Source organism: Dipodomys spectabilis, unplaced genomic scaffold, assembly GCF_019054845.1.
Source record: "Dipodomys spectabilis isolate Male_0828 unplaced genomic scaffold, ASM1905484v1 ptg000157l, whole genome shotgun sequence".
NCBI lineage: Eukaryota > Metazoa > Chordata > Mammalia > Rodentia > Heteromyidae > Dipodomys > Dipodomys spectabilis.
This window is the reverse complement of record NW_024870834.1, coordinates 18,677,563-18,695,386: the sequence shown is the minus strand read 5'-3', so window position 1 is coordinate 18,695,386 and position 17,824 is coordinate 18,677,563. Positions and strand designations below refer to the sequence as shown.

Genomic DNA, 17,824 nt, shown 5'->3' with positions numbered 1-17,824 from the left:
AGATGTAATAGGAAAACTGACTTTAGGCAATCACATTCCTTTGCAAATTGTTTCCTGTAGCATCTGTGGCAAGAGCTGCAGAATTATGCATAAAGGACTATGAGTGTTTCTGTGCAGTGTTAACACCATTTCTGCCAAGTTTCTCTCCTAAGAGTAGCTGTATACTAATCTTGAATGAATGGATCCCTTTTCTTAGCTTCTTAGCCTGCCTGTCAGCTTTTATTTGGCAATTCTTTGCAAATCATAGAGAATCTATTCAATGCTTGTTTTGCTAACTGGTAGGTAATGGTATGATGTCATCCACAATCAGCCTCTGGAAATCTTGTATAAAGGCACTGTAGATTAGTTACATGTACTGTATAAAACAGTTTGTCAGGTGGGGTAGTTAACTTCAGGATCTTCAGTACTTGGCAATAGAAGTAAAAGTTGAAGTAGAAATTGATGCTGAAATACAAATGGTGTAGACGAAAGCCATGTAAACAGTAAATGCTCTGAGTTTGCAACCACAAAATGTAGGTAGGGCTCTTGCATTTGATCTGTGCTTGGAGATTACTATTTCCTTTTTATGTCATAGATGGAGGAGATGGAAAATGTAGGCATGTTAGGAGAAGATGAGGCTTTATTCCATTTTTCTGTCTTTTATAGCGTCCAGTATCTGCACAGTTTCAGTCATCAAACACCAAGCAGGTAAGTTCTGGATCATTGGGAGACTTCATTCATAAAGCCTTTTAGCTTTAGCCTTTCATGGTACATATTTCATGTACCTGTTTTGTGCATAGTTATATAACACAAAATAGAGTAAATGAAAAGAAATACACAGAGGTCTTCTTGGCAATACAATATGAGAATAGAGGATGCAGGAACTTAGGAGTCCTGTTTTCATGACAGTGATCATGCTGTGGTAGAGGCAGTTGAATTTAAATGATGAACAGGGTTTCCTGGCTTATCTGTGGCTTCGACCAAAATATTTGAGAAGGGAATTATTACAGTTTACAAATGAGTTTTCTTTTTTGTTAGACATCTTATGAAACAGATACTGTTGCTAGCAGCTTGATATTAAAACCCTTTCACATGGGTCTAGGGCTATATTTGAGTTCCTTAATAGCTGGTACTTCACATATATAATGATCTTGGAAGCCTTCCTGTGCTACCCTGCAAAATAAAGACAAATGTATTTCATGTGGCATGATCAACATTTCCTCTCTTACTGTCCTTGTGGGCAGTATTTGAGATTAACTGTCACTTTCTTCTATACAGGGAATTTAGTTTTTTAGTTTGTTTTTTTTTTTAATTTAAGAGGACAGGAATGGGGGACTCCTCCTGTTCAATGGTTTTTGTTCTTATACTAGCAGTCTTCAGATCTTAGCCTCCTGAGTACCAAGGATTATAGGCATGAACTGGTACTCAGCAGCCTGTTTTTTGATGTTTTCTTTTTTGTCAGGATAGGTCTTGCTTCCTTCCTTTGGCACATGCCTGAGCCACAATCTGCCTACTTTAAGCTTTCCATCATTTCTGGGAACACAGGCATGTACCACCAGTCCAACTTCACTTTGTGGAAGTAGAGTGTCTTAAGACTTTTCTGCCCTGGTTGGTGTAGCAATTACCATCCCAATTTCAACCTCTCATGTTGCTTGGGATGACAGGTGCATGCCTCTGCACCCACCTATGGGTTGAGAAGGAGTTTCATGAACTTTTTTCCTGGGCTGTCCTTGAACCTTGATCTCAGCCTCACAAGTAGCTATTATTACAAAAGCCCAGCTTCATCAGTACTTTTAAATAGCATTCTTTCTATGTTTAAATGCTTAATAAGAAGATCTTTATTTTTATCATATCATTTAAATAAATGCTACTTCTTATTCTCATGATATAATTTGAGATAACTTCTGAATAACCTTAAATAGCATCAGGTAAGAAAGCTTCTTGACCTTGGAGGATGCACTGCCAGTGGCTTTATGTGGCTTTGTGATTAGAACTGTGCTCTCACATGTGAACTAGGATAAGTATGATTTGGGTAAAGAATAATGGGTGACTGTGAGAAAAATCTCAAACCATCCATTTAGCATTTTGACTTTTTAATATTATGTGTAATTAAATAAGTACCATAAAATCATTATATGCTTTGTTTCCTTCCTACATCTTTAAACTTTCCTAGTTTTGCCCTCTTACTCCAACACATACTGTTTAATGTATTCCTAGATTGAAGGGAATTAAAATATTTCCTGACATCTTCCTGCAAATTTTAGTGCTACACAAGATTGAATTGTTTGTCAGCACATTCATTCCTTTATTTGTTTAACTAATATTTTGTTGGTTTATTCCATGCCAAGTAATAATCTAGATATGAGCTGAGCAGATGAAGAGTCCCTGCTTTTCTATGCTACTTACATCATTGATTTCATGGTTTTCCTTTATATAAATATCTTACCAGTTTCCTATCAGAAAATTTAGTTTTTATGACTTTATTACTAACTTTAAAGATTAATATTGAGTTGGTCTCCCTTGTGCTGAAAGATAAAATCATTCATGGTTTTTTGTATACGTGGACGTGTTAATCTTGAGCTATCATAACAATATACTATAGACCAAGTTGCTTAACAACATAATTTTTTTTTTTTGGAGTTCTGGAGGCTGGAAGCCCATGATGGAGTTGCCAGAAAACTGAATTTAATTCTGAGGCCTTATCTTGACTGTTATTTATATGGCCACAGTTGTATGCCCACATGATGTGTTTTTACTTACCTATACCAGGGAGAACTTGTGGAAACAAGCACAATTTCTGGCATTAATCCCATTAGACCAAGGCCCCTACTTCAAGACCTCATCTGATTCTTATTGCCTCTCAAAGTCTCTATTTTCAAATACTATCACACCGAGGGTAAGACTTCAACATAGGAATATTGGAGAGATACCAGCATCACACAGTAACAGCTGCTGACAATGAGGCTGCTTCTTCCAGGTTGAAATTTCTTCCAGAAATCTAGGAAGACAATTTGTATCACTAGTTCTTGGATTACTTCTCTTGGCAGATCTGTTTGCTTTATTTTATCAGTTACTTCACCTGTTTCAATAATAATGTGTTAGCTTGCTTAAAACCATCTGATCTCTTTTGCTACCTTTCTGTGTTCTCTGTTTATATGATCAGCTTTGATACTCAAAAGACCTCCCTTATCATCCTTTGGAAGTGGAGGTAACCTGGGTTATCTGTGAGATCCATGATGACTATGGCCACCTTGGAGTACCAGGGCAGTCAGTTCTATTTCAGTCTCTTGATGTTCAGCAGCCACAGTTTTCCTTGGCCTTTTTCATCACAGCTTTCCTCTGAGTCACTGATGATCTTGTCTCAGTGTTTCCCTTGATTTCTTAAATATCCCATAGCCTGTTTTTATTTGTGGCAGAATGGACTGCTTCTTGGTTTTTCATCTCATGTCTCAATTCCCCCAATTCTCCTTCCCCCAGGCAAGAAAAAAAATGTACTTACTTACTGGAATAAAGACCCATTTACTTTTCTATGAAGCTGTTTTCAGACTTTTTCTCTGTCCTTGAAACACTAGATGTACTTTAAAACCAAGACTAAGAGTATGTAGTAGCTTAGGAAAACCTGTAGGCATCATTCTTCCCCCTTTTTCCCTCTGTTTTCTCCTTATCCTCATCATCTTTTTTTTTCTTATTTCTTTCTTACTCATCGTGTTTTTCTACTATTCTGTTTTCTTTTTCTTCTTTTGCCTAAGAATTTACTGCTTTTATCTCTTTCCCAGGTTTCTAGCTAAGAAATTAATTGTGGAATTTATGGAATTTGAGCTATAGATTCAAGCTTAATCCTGTCAGGAAAGATACTGATGTTCAGGGAATGAATTCAGGAAGATGAGGAAAGACAATAAAAAATTAAAATTTTTTGTTTTTATTTCTTATCCTTAGCGTTCCCGTCCACTCTCTGCCAGTGATGCAGAAATGAAAAACCTTGTGAGCTCAAGCCGGGAGAAAATGCTGGGGAAGTTAGGTGGTTCTGTGCTTGGGCTGTCTATGGAGGAGGTAAAGATAACTCCACTTCAGGCCTTCATGGGTTAATACAGGGTTCAGTTAAAATTAGTAGTGATTCATAGTATTCTTCTGTCTTACATCTAAGAGGGAAAGATTTGATATGGGAGAAATTTCTTCTCAGAGAACATGTTAAATGGAATTAACTCCTCCCTACATGCTTTTGTTATAGTTTAGGGTTACAGCTCTCTTCTCTTGTCCACATAGATTTCAGGTTTCAAAGTACTTTCTCATCTTATTTTCTCTTCCTCCATCTAGATCAAAGTTTTACGGAGGGTAAAGGAGGAAAATGATCGGAGAGGTGGATTTATTCGCATATTTCCTACATCTGAGACATGGGAATTATATGGGTGAGGTGACTACCATTTTAATTTTTTTAACTGCAAATCTAGTTTGTAGAATTATATTGTGACACACTGCATCCTTGTTCCCCATAAAATGTCTTCCTTATTTTGTCTATTTATCTAAAATATGATGACTGTTATCAACCCAAGAACCCATCACAGTCATGTAATATAATGTGATCCACCTGGGTGTGGTTCTTCCCCTTATTTTAATCCTTTGCCTCTGTCCTGTGTTTTGTTTATCATTCACATGATTTAAAAAATTATTTTATCAGTCTATATTCTTGAACAACACACTGCTTTTTTTTGGGTAGGGGGGGCTGGTTGTAGGGCTTGAACTCAGGGCCTGGGTGCTGTCCCTAAACCTCTTTGTCTTAAGGCTAGTGCTCTACCACTTGAGCCATAACACCACTTCCAGATTTTGACTGGTTAATTGGAGATTAGAATCTCACAGGGACTTTTCTGCCTGGGTTGGCTTTGAACCTTGATACTCAGATTAAGTAGCTAGGATTATAGGTATGAGCCAGTGGCACCCAGCTACATTACTTATTTTTAACTATCTCTGAATTCAAATTCAGAGATTTTTTTTTTTTGGGGTCTGTTTGTGGGGCCTGAACTCTGGCCTGGGCGCTGTCCCTCAGCTCTTCAGCTCAAGGCTAGCACTCTACCACTTGAGTCACAGCACCACTTCCAGCTTTTTTTTTTCTGCTTATGTGGTGCTGAGGAATCCAACCCAGGGCCTCAAGCATGCAAGGCAAACGCTCTACCACTGAGCCACCTTCCCAGTCCTCAGAGATTTTTTTATATATGATAAACTGCATCTATTTTAAGTGTCTATTTTGATTTTTTTTTTTTACAAATATAATCACCAGCTTACTCCCTCTACTACAGTCACCATACAAAACATCTCCATTAAGTCCAAAAGTCCCTTCAGGACCCTTTATAGTAAGCTCTGCTCATGACCCAGGCATAAGGTTTAAGCAGTCTACTGGATCTCTCTGGTTTTCATCGCTTTTCTCAGAGGAATGATGATACTGAGCATGGATTCACAAGCTGTTGTTGTCATGAAGCGATTGTTGCGTTGTGTCACATGCAGTTATTTTCTGCAATTATTGGCTGTTTACAGATTTTTGTCTTTCATTTGTTAATAGCACAACTGCTCATTTGCATATTGGGAACATCTTTACATCTTGGTATAATTCCTACTTTTTTATAGTGGGTCTTTTAATGTCCTTTTTAACATTTTTTTTGCTAATATTTTACTGAGGATTTTTGTATTTGTTCATCTATGTTCACTGAAGTTTTAGTGTTCATATCAGAATAGTGCTATTCTTAAAGAATGAATTTGGAAGTGTTTTCTTAATGTCTGGTTTAAAAAATAGTTTGAGAAGAACTGGTTTTAATTTTTAAAATATTTGACATAATTTAACATTGAAGACATCTAATCCTAGGCAGCAACACTTTCTTCTTTTTCCTCCTCTTCCTCTTCCTTTTGGTTCTCTTCATTTTCACTAGGAACTTATTTAGTTAGTTAATTTGTTTTGTGCTGGTCCTAAGGCTTGAACTCAGGGTCTGGGTGCTGTCCCTGAGCTTTTGGATTTTTTCTTTTTTCACTTGAGACTAGTGCTCTACCATTTGTGTCACAGCTACCTTCTGACTTTTTGGTGGTTAATTGGAGATAGGAGTCTCACAGACTTTCCTACTTGGGCTAGCTTTGACCAGGATCCTCAGATCTCAGTCTTTTGAGTAGCTAGGGATGCAAGCGTGAGCTTTTTTTAAAAATACTTTTTCAATGAGCACACCTTGGTTGTAGAAGAGGAGTTTCATTGTGGCATTTCCACACATGTATATAATGTATCCCCCATTAACTTTACTCATTCTAACACTCTCCCTTATCCTATTCCCCTCTCTCAAAACCACCTCAGCAGGTTTTACTATTCTCTTTTTATATACGTAAACAAATCACTTCAACCATGTTTATTCTCATTCACCCTTCTTATCAGCCCTCTACTTCCCACTGGCATTCACCCCCAACAGAGCCTACCTTACTTTTCTCCCCCTCCCCCCATTTTTTTAGCTTGTATTAATGACGACAAAATTTCACCACAATATTTCAAACATGCACACATTTTATTTTGCTAAGAATTACCTTCCCCTACTTTCCCTTTCCACATGCCACAACTCTTTATTGATCAACAGCTTCTGTTGAGAGGTTTCATTGCTGATTAAATGTACTTACTTATTGATCTATTCTGTTATTCTATTTCTTTGTAACTCAGTCTTGGTAAATTGTATATTTTTAGGAATTGGCTCATTGCTACTAGGTTTTACAGTTTATTGTTAATTGTTTTCTTTTGAAGGAGGTAGTGAGGTTTGAACCCAGGACCTTGAAATGGCTTAGCTTAACTTATTTACTTGCTTGGCTGGTGCTATACTATTTGAGCCAGGCCTCTAGCCCAGCTTTTTACTGGTTAATTTGGAGATGGAGTCTCAGGGATTTTTTTTTGCTCAGGCTGGCCTCTTTGTATGATCCTCTAGATCTCAGCCTTCAGAGTAGCTAGGGTTATAGATGTGAGCCAGCACCCCTTAGCTTATTATTTCCTTTTCTATCTGTTGTGCTTTGATTATCTTTTTCATTTTCTCTCAACTTCTTTGGATTGATTAATTTTTTATGACTCTTCATTTTACTTGTCTCATGTTATTGCTGAAGGGAGACAATATATATCTTTTACTTATTATAATGCTACCTTCAAATAATATTATTTGTTTTATATGGGAACTTTACAATCAATATACTTCCCATTTTCTCTTCTTGTCTTTTGTGTTATTATCATCTAATGCTTCTATGAAGTGCTACAGTGCGTTGTTGTATTTTCTTTAATAGTCATCATTTAAGGAAATTTAAATAGAAAAAATTTAATTACATACATCTTACCATTTTCAATGGTTAGGTTTTCTTCCATTTGAAGAACTTCTTTTAGGATTTGTTGTAATGCAGATCTAATGATAACAAATTCTCTCAACCTATGTTTCTCTATAAGTCTTGCTTTCACGTTTCAAAGAATTTCTTAGCCAGGTGCTGGTGGCTCATGCCTGTAATCCTAGCTACTCAGGAGGTTGAGATCTGAGGATCACAGTTCAAAGCCAGCCCAGGCAAGAAAGTCCATGAGACTCTTATCTCCAATAAACCACTAGAAAACCAGAAGTGGCGCTGTGGCTCAAGTGGTAGAGTGCTCACCTTGAGCTGAAGAGCACAGGGATAGCACCCAAGCCCAGAGTTCAAGCCAACAACAACAACAAAAAGAATTTCTTGACTAGCTATAGAATTCTGAGTTGACACTTTCTCACTACTTGAACAATGCCCATCTTTTTTTCCAATGAGTTTTCTTTTGTTTGTTTGTGTTTTGCAGGAGAAATATATAGCCATTCTGCTTTTCTTCAGCTTACTTTTTAAGATGGTCTCTTGATGACTGAGTGTCGGCATAATCATCAAGAGATGATTTTGATGCACCTTGGTTACTTTCTAAATGCTTCTTCTGGAGCTTCATTGAGTTTTTATAACTCTGTGAACATTTAGCTTTCATAAGATTTGGAAAACTTTTTTTGTTATTGTTAAGAAGTTGTATGAAGAGGTCACAGTTCCATAAGTCAGGTAATGAGTACAATATTTCTTGGATAATACATTATTTTGAAGATTCTAGCTTCTTAGAATTTTGATTTCTCTCCTCTTATCTTGGGGACTGGTGGGCTCTACTTGAATTCCCCTTTTTCTTGCATGGTCTGGAAATTGCCCATTGACAGAAAGGCAGAACTGGTTAGATCTTACTGCATGTATTTCTCTTTCAGAGCTCACAGTCCTGACCTGCCTTTTGTTTCATGTTCAGAAACAGTTGTTTGTTTTTTATATCTTGTGTACTTTAGTAGCTGCAGAAGGAATGGCCTGCCGCAGCTTCTTGTATGTAAAAGCAGAATTCTCTTGTTCAATCAGTTTTAATTGCTTTTGAAATTTTTCTAAACAAAAAGCATGCATTTTATGCAGTCTTGCTTTAGTATTATGTTACTGTGGTTCATGTTGTTGGGTAGAGCTACGTCTCATTTCTTTTCAGTGTTTTATTGTATTTTACTGTGTATCTTGCTATTGATTTTTTTCCATTTTCCTGTTGGACATTTTGCTTCTTACTGGTCTTCTGCTGTTAAGGACAGATGTACTATAAATATTCTTGGGTGTGTTTCATGGGTTTCTTTTTGGGTCTGGATTGTATAATGCAGCTTTCCTAGAAGAAATACCCTGTGAGACAGTGTATGACAGGTCTCTTGTGTATGGGGAATACCAGGGAAGTTCATTCAGATAAGGAAAATTCTGCAGACTTGGAGTAGCCTAACAGGAGGTTTCGTGTAGCAGAGTGGATTTGAGCGGTCATGTTTACTGGGGAAAGATGTCCAGTAAGAAACAAAGAATCCTTGGGAAGTATGGAGTAAGAGGACTTGAGGAGACTTGTCTGGCTTTACTGCAGGGTCAGTGTTGGAAAACTGTGTAGTACAGATTACCCACCTTGTGGAAGTTTGGAAGATAAGGTGTGTGCTTCATGCAGTAGTCATCTGGGAGCCACTGAGAGCTCTCGAGCTGGGGAAGAGCACAATTCACTTTCTTGTTTAATTTTCATACCCTTTATGCAGCTTCCATGCTAGCCCCATATGAGTTCTTTTACTTATGTAATTTATATGGTAGTTTCCTTTTTATCTTTCAATAGTTTTATTTCCTGAATTTAGTATATATCACCTTTTATTAACCCTAAAAAAGTTGCCTTTTTAATTTTCTAAATTAAGTTCTTTTTTTAATCTTCTAATTAGATTCCATTTGCTGCTACTCTAGTATTTTATAATTTTAATTTGAGTAACTGTCCCCTTTTGATACTTTAACAATAGCTTCTTTAGACATAGTAGATATAGTCACTTCTGTGACTTTAAATATAATAATTTCTGTGCATACATACTGTGTATTTTCCTCTTGAACCAAGCTTAAAGAATGTTTGAGGGCTGAATGTATGGCTCAGTGGTACCTGCCTTGCTTGTATGAGGCTCCAAGTTCAAACCTTAATACTGTTGAATAAAAAAATAGGCAATTGTTTTTATTTTCTGTTGTTTTTTTAAAACATAATTTTATTGGTATTATACAAAGGGGTTGTACAAAGGGGTTACCATTTCATAAGTCAGGTAATGAGTATACTTCTTTTTTGGACAATGTCACTCTTCATTTGTTTCCCCCTGTTTTCCCCTCCTATCCATCCCTGCCTACAAGTTGCACAGTTTATTTTTCACATAGTTTATTTTTCACTGAATACCATGATTGCATTTGTTTATCCTTTCTCCTTACCTTTCTGTACCCCCCAGCAATTATGTTTTTCTTTAAAGGAATAACTGATTTCTTTCTTTATCCTTCAGGTCCTACCTCGAACACAAAACCTCTATGAATTATATGCTAGCAACACGGCTCTTCCAGGACAGGTGGGGATTTGCTCAATTTGCGAGTTCAAGCTGAAATCATTAAAATTAGGAGAAAGCATAAGTGATAGAAGGAAATAAATTTTTAAAAAAGTGATAGAAAAGATTTTTTAGGAAATGAAATGTAATTTCTTTGTAGAATTTGTTAATAATTCTCAACAACTTGAAACATTTTGAAAAACTAAAAAGTAAACCATAAAGATCTTTGAATAGATGCCCTAGACTTTATCTTTCGTCTCAGAAGATTCTCACTCAGTAACCATTTGTCTAGGACACATTTTGAACATGGTTATATGTTTTTGTAGAAGAGAGTAGAATTATCAGATCAAAAAAAGTGAAAGCCGGGCGCTGGTGGCTCACGCCTGTAATCCTAGCTACTCAGGAGGCAGAGACCTGAGGATCGCGGTTCAAAGCCAGCCCAGGCAGGAAAATCCGTGAAACTGTTATTGCCAATAAACCATCAGAAAACTGGAAATGGTGCTGTAGTTCAAGTGGTAGAGCGCTAACCTTGAGCTGAAGAGCTGAGGGACAGTGCCCAGGCCCAGAGTTCAAGACCCATGACCAACCAAAAAAAAAAAAAAGTATAATCCCCAAAAGTGTAATCAAAAAAAGTAAATCCTCCCAAAATCACACCGAGACTTGTAAGACTTATAGTTGATTTTCTCACTACAAGGGGAAACAGATGAATGAGAAAACAGACACTGCATTTGAAGGAACAGAGATTGACTATTTAGTCCTGCATATGTTTATAGCCTTACATTGAAGAAGAATTTAGTAATTAGTCATCAGAACAAGTGACCCAATTTATTTAGAGAGATTTATATTATTTTGAGAATTTTTTAAGGATTCTTAAAATAGATTTCAGCTATTTCATTTTCGATGATAAGAAATACATATTTTTACTTTACCACTGTGCATTTGTGGTAAATACTTTTGTTATTAGATGAGTAGCTTTTGATGAAAGATCTTCGAATCTACTTGGGAAATACAGCCATAGATTGATTGATTGATTGATTGATTGATTGATGGATGGATTGATTGATTGATTGATTGATTTATATGTTGGTTGTATGGCTTGAACTCTGGGCATGGGCTGTCCCCGAGCTCTTCAGCTCAAGGCTAGCACTCTACTTGAGTCACAGCCCACTTCCAGTTTTCTGAGTGGCTTATTGTAGAAAAGAGAGAGGCTCATGGACTTTCCTGCCCTGGCTGGCTGAGTAGCTAGGCTAACAGGAGTGAACCACTGGCGCCCCCCCCCCCCCCCCCCCCCCCCCCCCCCGGCTTAGTCACAGATTTCTTTATCTGAAGTTTCTTTATCTGAAGAAGTTGTCTTGTCTGCTTTGTCAGTTTTCAGTATTTTAGTTTTGTAGTAAGTCTAAAGAGTACAGCTTTTCACTTCTGGAAAATATTCTTTTTTTTTCTATCTTATCTCTCTGTGGATCTTTTATTATACACAGTCTGCTGTCCATATCCTTCCCACTTCTGTACTTTTCCCTGCTTCCATCACATGTCTTAATTTTGTAATCTTGGAGATTTCTTAAACATCTTAAATTCTAAATCAGTCTTGAGCTTTGTCTTTTTCATTCAATATTATCACAAGAGACTTACTCAGTTTACATTTGATTTGGGCAAGTTGATGTTAATATCTAGTAACTGTTTTTGTTTTTTGATTAGTTTTCATGTTTAATAGGTATAATTTTAAGAAAGAGGTATGTGTTTGCATGGGTTCTTTCATAGGCTGCATAGAATTATTTCTAGACTGACATATACTCCATGCTTGACACCTGATCTTTCCATACTACTTGTGTTTCCCGGAAAGGAGAAGGGGAATACAATAGACAAGCTAGGAACCAGTGTACTCGCCCAAGTTAGGAAGCATTTCTTTAATAGTAGTATAGCAATAAAAAACTTTATAAAACTGGGAGTCAGTGGCTCACGCCTGTAATCTTAGCTACTCAGGAGGCTGAGATCTGAGGATCGCAGTTGAAAGCCAGCCAGTCCAGGCAGGAAACTCTGTGAGACTCTTATCTCCAATAAACTACTCAGAAAACCAGAAGTGCAGCTGTGGCTCAAGTGGTAGAGTGCTCGTCTTGAGCTGAAGAGCTGAGGGATAGTGCCCAGGCCCAAAGGTCAAGCCCCACAACTGACCAAAAAACCAAACTAAAACAAAATATAAAAACTTTGCAGCTGTAATAACTTGTAATTGGGTGTGATAACACCTGCCTGCAATTCTAGGACTTGAAAGGCTGAGGCAGGAGGATCATGGGTTTGAGGATATAAACCGAGACAAAATTTTAGAATAAACAGGTTAAGGAGATATGGATGAGGCAAACAGTGTTAGTAGTTACTAAAGGTCCTTGTGGGAGGAGTGGGTGATGTCATTGTCCAGTATCTCCTCTGTGGTGGTGGATACCTGAACCTAAAAAGGTGGGAACATTTTGCTAAACTACATATGTACATATGTATAAATGAATTCAAATAAAAGTTGGGGAATACTCCTCTATTCCTCCAAAAGAGTTAAGCAAAGAGAAATTGAATGAGAAAAGAATGTTTTCCAAGAAAAACAAAAGCCACTTTAAACATGAATGGGACTTAGTTCTTATGGTTAGAGTCCAACCTTAGTTTAGAGACAAAGGAAGGAGATTATCTCTTCTCCCCCCCCCCCCCCACCGCCCCCCACTCCTATTTTGTTTTTTATTTTTGGTTGTATAAAGTCTATTCCTTATGAATAGCTTCTTTCTATCTCATGGGAATCATGGGTTTTGTTTCCTAAAATATCTCAATGAGAATATAAAGAGCATAGCAAGTGAGATCTAAACTCTTGTGCTGGAATGTAAACTGCTCAAACCCTGCCATGGGCAGGATGTTGAAGCATCCTTCTGCTTTATATAAATGGGGCTAATAACAATCTTTTCCATGTGACTGTTCTGATGAGCGAGTGTGGTTTGTTTTGTAAGTAGATTGAGAAAAGCAAGCCATTGTAAATACTTTTCTCTAGAATTTCTTTGCCCTTTTCCTTGTGTGTGAATTGATCCTTTCTCTAGGTCATAGTATTCTACTCTTCTTTAAGAATGTTCTCAGTTGATCTGCTTCTCCTCAAAAAGCCCCTTGTGGCCCAATTTTATGTTTAACTTCCATAATAAGGCTGTCAAGACTGCAGTGTCCTGTGTGTGTGAACTCCAGAGTGAATATCTAAACAGTGGTCTCTAACCCAGGTGTCCTTTCTACTTTTATAGGGGAAACCCAAGAAGAAGCTTATTGGCTGGAAGAACACGGTAACTGACTTTTATAATTAGAGAAATTCTTTGCATGTGCATGAGGTATGACCATGCACAGACTGAGTATAGTGCTATAAAGAACCAGTTTCAGTTTGGATCAGCATAAAGAGTAGCATAGAAATGTCTCCTATGGCTTTTTGTAAATAACTTTGAAATTGTGTGTGTGTGTGTATGTGTGTGTATCTGTATAATTTCAGCTGTTGGCTATGTGAAACATCATAGTATTAGTGAACTTTAAGACTATTGCCTTGAATGATTCAAACAAGAGCGTATGTTTTGACCTTGACATACTTAGGACATATAGTACTGCCCTATGGTACTAACCAGATGTGTTTCCAGTTTGCCACAGAATGGGAAATGTGTAAAATGGCCTATGACTTTGTGTTTAGTCAGAGAAGAGAAAGGTCTTACAGAAGTAAAGACTGAGATGACTTTGCTTCAACGAAGACTACAGCTACAATAGAAACTCTTCAACCTAAATACATATCTTCAGGTTAATAGAGTTTTTTGGTTTTTTTTTTTTTTTTTTTTGGTCGGTCGTGGGGCTTGAACTCTGGGCCTGGGCCCTGTCCTTCAGCTCTTCAACTCAAGGTGAGTGCTCTACCACTTGAGCTACAGAGCCACTTCCGGTTTTCTGGTGGTTTATTGGAGATAGGAGTCTCACGGTCTCTTCTGCCCGGGCTGGCTTTGAACTGCAATCCTCAGATCTCAGCCTCCTGAGTAGCTAGGATTACAGGCGTGAGCCACCAGCGCCCGGCTTTTTTTTTGTTTTGTTTTGTTTTGTTTTAGGGTCCGGTTGTGGGGCCTGAACTCTGGGCCTGGGCACTGCCCCTTAGCTCTTCAGCTCAAGGCTAGCGCTCTACCACTTGAGCCACAGCGCCACTTCCGGCTTTTTTCTTTTTGCTTATGTGGTGCTGAGAAATCGAACCCAGGGCCTCATGCATGCAAGGCAAGTGCTCTACCACTGAGCCACCTTCCCTGCCCATGGTTAATAGAGTTTCAGATACAACATTTATCCTCGTTGTGTCTCTTTATAAAGCAATAACAAGCAGAATGAAATCTGTAGCTAGCTTGTTTTGCATTTGTTAATGAAGATAAACTTGGTTTCTCATCTAAGCTCTTTGAAGAGTGAATTTAACTTTTTCTTAAAGAAGGAAGCCATTATGATTACTTTTTTAATTTTTATTAGATGTATTTATTTATTTTCATTCATGGGGCTTGAACTCAAGGCCTGTCCACTGTACCTGAGCTCTTTTGCTCGAGGCTAGTGCTCTACCACTTACATAGTGCCACTTCCATTTTTCTGATGGTTAATTGGAGATAAGTCTCTCATGGACTTTCCTGCCCAAGGCTGGCTTTGAACTGTGATCCTCAGATCTCACTCCTGAGTAGTTAGGATTATAGGTGTGAGCTACTGGTGCCTGGTGACCTTTTTATTTTTTACTTTGAAAAAATTGGCTTATGTTACTTATTCAGGGAAGGATTTAATCATTGCATCTTCATGCAGTTACACTGTATTCCAATCAGTTTTACCTTTCTATTACTATTCCTTGCTCCTACCCCCAATACCGTCCTCAACAGGTTTCCTTTTCATAGTTGCAACCAGAGTTGATAAACCTTTAGGTAAACTGATCTAGAAAACAAGAGAGGGAAAACACTTAAGTACTGTATCAAGTAGAGGAGAGAGGTTATTATTGTAGATCCTACAGACATGCAATGGAGTTAATTGGAGTAGGGTGGATATTAGAGGAATATCATTAATTAATACTCTGACAACTTGGGTGAAACAAACTCCTCATTGAAACATTTATGTAAGTTGAAAAAAGCTGAACTAGAAATTTTGAAGAACACTGTAGCTACTTAAAAAATAGAACTTGTGATCGACAACCTTCCTACAAAGCAAACTCCAGACTCATTGGTTTTGGTGATTAATTGTGTCAAGCACATAAACAGTAATAACACCAATCGTACTCAAATATCTTCAGAAGTACAGTGCCACTCTCAGGTTTGTTGGAGAAAATGAATAGATACACAAGGGATTTCATCAAGGCATTTTACTTCTGCGCAGAGGGCTGCTATCATTCTCCTTAGAGTTAGACAGGTACACCAAATACTTAACTTAACCTAAGGAGTGATGTCCCTTCTCCTGTTGCCAAGCTTAGAATCAGGCTCATATTCTCTTTACAGTTGGTTACCAGGGTAATGGAAGTTAGACAGCACTCTAACAGTCAGTGAAAGGCCCCTATGGGGGGAAACTGTCCTTTGGAGGCAAAGGCACACATTCTTTACAGGCTGGGGATGGGCTGCTGATGACAACAGTTGGACAAGATCGGTAAAATCAATGGAAAGGTCTCACTTAAAGGGATGGGGGTCTGTTCTTTTACTCAATTGGTAAGGATTCATACCCTTGACTTGTCTGGCTGATTACAAACAACACAGATGATAGTTACAATTGAAGTCAAGAAGGAAATAATTCCAGGAAATATCAGTATAAAGAAATACTGGTACAGAATGGTAACTGGTTACAAATTGAAGACATATTGGCCTGACAGAAAAGGTTACTATTCCCCGCAGGTTTTTAATGATGTAATACAGGTTATAGGAAGAAGCTTTGATTGGTTGCCAGCTTGGGCAAAAGGTTCAAGAGACCTCATCTCAATCCATAAAACCTAAGTGTGGTGGTATGTGTCTGTCATCCCAGCTACATGGGAAGCATGCATAGAAGGATCACATTCTAGCTTACCATCTCATAGTGGCAAATTCCACTGTGAGATCTTTCCCTGGATGAAGTGATAAAATATAGCTGAGCATCCATTGTTCATGCCTGTAATCTAGCTACTTGAGAGGCTGAATTAGGGAAGATAGAGATTCCAAACCAGCCTAGGCATAAATAAGATCTCCTTTCAACCAATAGCTGGATGCAATGGCCCATGCCTGTCATTCTAGTTGTGTGGGTCTGAAGAACCATAGTTCCAGGCCAACCTGGGTAGAAAAGTCATGAGATTCCATTCCAACAAAAGAAGCTTGGTTTGGTGGTACATGCTTGTCATCCTAGCCACAGCAGGAAGTGAAAAATAAGGAGGACAGCAGGCATAAAGTAAGATTTTCTCTCAAAAATAACCAGTACAGAACAGGGCTGGAGGTTTGGCTCAGCAATAGAGTCCAAGTTCAGCACCAGACCCTGAACTCAAATCTACCCCTACACACACTCTCTCTCTCTCTCTCTCTCTCTCTCTCTCTCTCTCTCTCACACACACACACACACACACACACATGTGAAAAGTATAATCACAACATGATTTGTATTAATAGAGTTATAGTAGCAGCTTTATTGATAATATTCTGAAACAAGAAACAACCTAGGTTTCCAGCAAGGAAGCATATAAGTTATGAATCATTTAGACAGTGCTGATACATACACACAAGCCATACACAAAGAGTTCATATCGTCCTGCTCTGTTTGAAATTTGAAAGGGGGCAAAATGTGGTGACAAATTCACAGCAGTGATTACTCTTCAAGGTTTTAGGGAGGGGTTGGCTGGGAAGTGCCAAGAACATGTTCTGAGATGACAGTAATATCAGAATTTGAATTATATAATTAGTTGTAGGTGTTTGTTAAAACTCATTAAGTGAACAGTTAGTATTAGATCATCTTATTATATATATATATATATTAATATATATATATATATATATATATATATATTAGTTTTAGCTTACCAACCCCTATAAAACAATTACTGGATTCTAAATTGTAATGATGCATAGATAAATATTCAGGAGCAAAATCTCCTATCTGCAATGTGGGAATACTTTAAAAATTGAACATGTTGATAAGTGCATAAAAGAATTTATAGGTGTGTTTGTATGTGTATATGTGTGAAATGAAACAAATGTAGTGAAATATTGATTGTAGAAACTAGATGATGGATGGTTATGTGGGTGTTCATGTGTAATTCTTTAAACTTTCATTTCCCATTCATATTTGCATAATAAAATATAAAAAAGTAGGCATAGGTAAAGGTACTGTAACTTATAATTATTGATTTTTTGGTAGTACTAGGGTTTGAACTTAAGGCTTTGCACTTACTAGGCAAAGCAAGTGTTCTGCAACTTGAACTACTCCTCCAGTCTGAGAATCGAGTTATTAGTCAGTATTTATGACAGGTCAGCTCTGTGCAAGGCCTTCTCATAAGCATCACAAGTATAGTGATGAACAAGAAAAGCATAGTCCTTGCATTATTTCTACGTAGCAGCATTCCAAACCCTCATTTGTTTTACCAGTGAGGATATGCTTTTCTCTTATTTGGAGTTGTTATTTCCAAATATAGAGATGGAAATTCTTGGTAGCTTCTCTAAATCTGTGAGCTTTTAGGGCTCACAGTTTTAGAAGCTTTTTATTGATTTCTTATTGTTAATTGTTCTGAAAGAATGCCTCCCCACCCCACAGAATTATGTTCTTGGCAATATAGGTGGTGATATTCTTGTTTATATAAAGGACATTGGTTCATTACAGCCTAGGCATCATAGTGATAACCTCATTTATAAAAAATTGATTGGTTTGGCTCCCCATTTCTGCTTGCTAGTCAGAAGCTCACTTCCTTGTTCTTGCCCAACATTCTGTCTTGAAGAGAAGGCCTCTAAAGGACTCACTCAAATCCCTAT

At 37.6% G+C, this 17,824-nt stretch overlaps 1 protein-coding gene across 3 annotated transcripts in view; it reads left to right on the top strand.

Annotated features, from left to right (window-relative positions):
* The window catches only part of Ttll5 (tubulin tyrosine ligase like 5), a 246,977-nt gene that overhangs the window by 77,719 nt on the left and 151,434 nt on the right, over positions 1-17,824 (top strand). For all 3 annotated transcript variants that reach the window (XM_042692822.1, XM_042692821.1, XM_042692820.1), the window contains exons 16-20: positions 646-687; positions 3,916-4,029; positions 4,294-4,385; positions 9,822-9,884; positions 13,118-13,156. In XM_042692822.1, the coding sequence (XP_042548756.1) occupies positions 646-687; positions 3,916-4,029; positions 4,294-4,385; positions 9,822-9,884; positions 13,118-13,156 (350 nt within the window). The remainder of the gene's footprint in view (positions 1-645; positions 688-3,915; positions 4,030-4,293; positions 4,386-9,821; positions 9,885-13,117; positions 13,157-17,824) is intronic.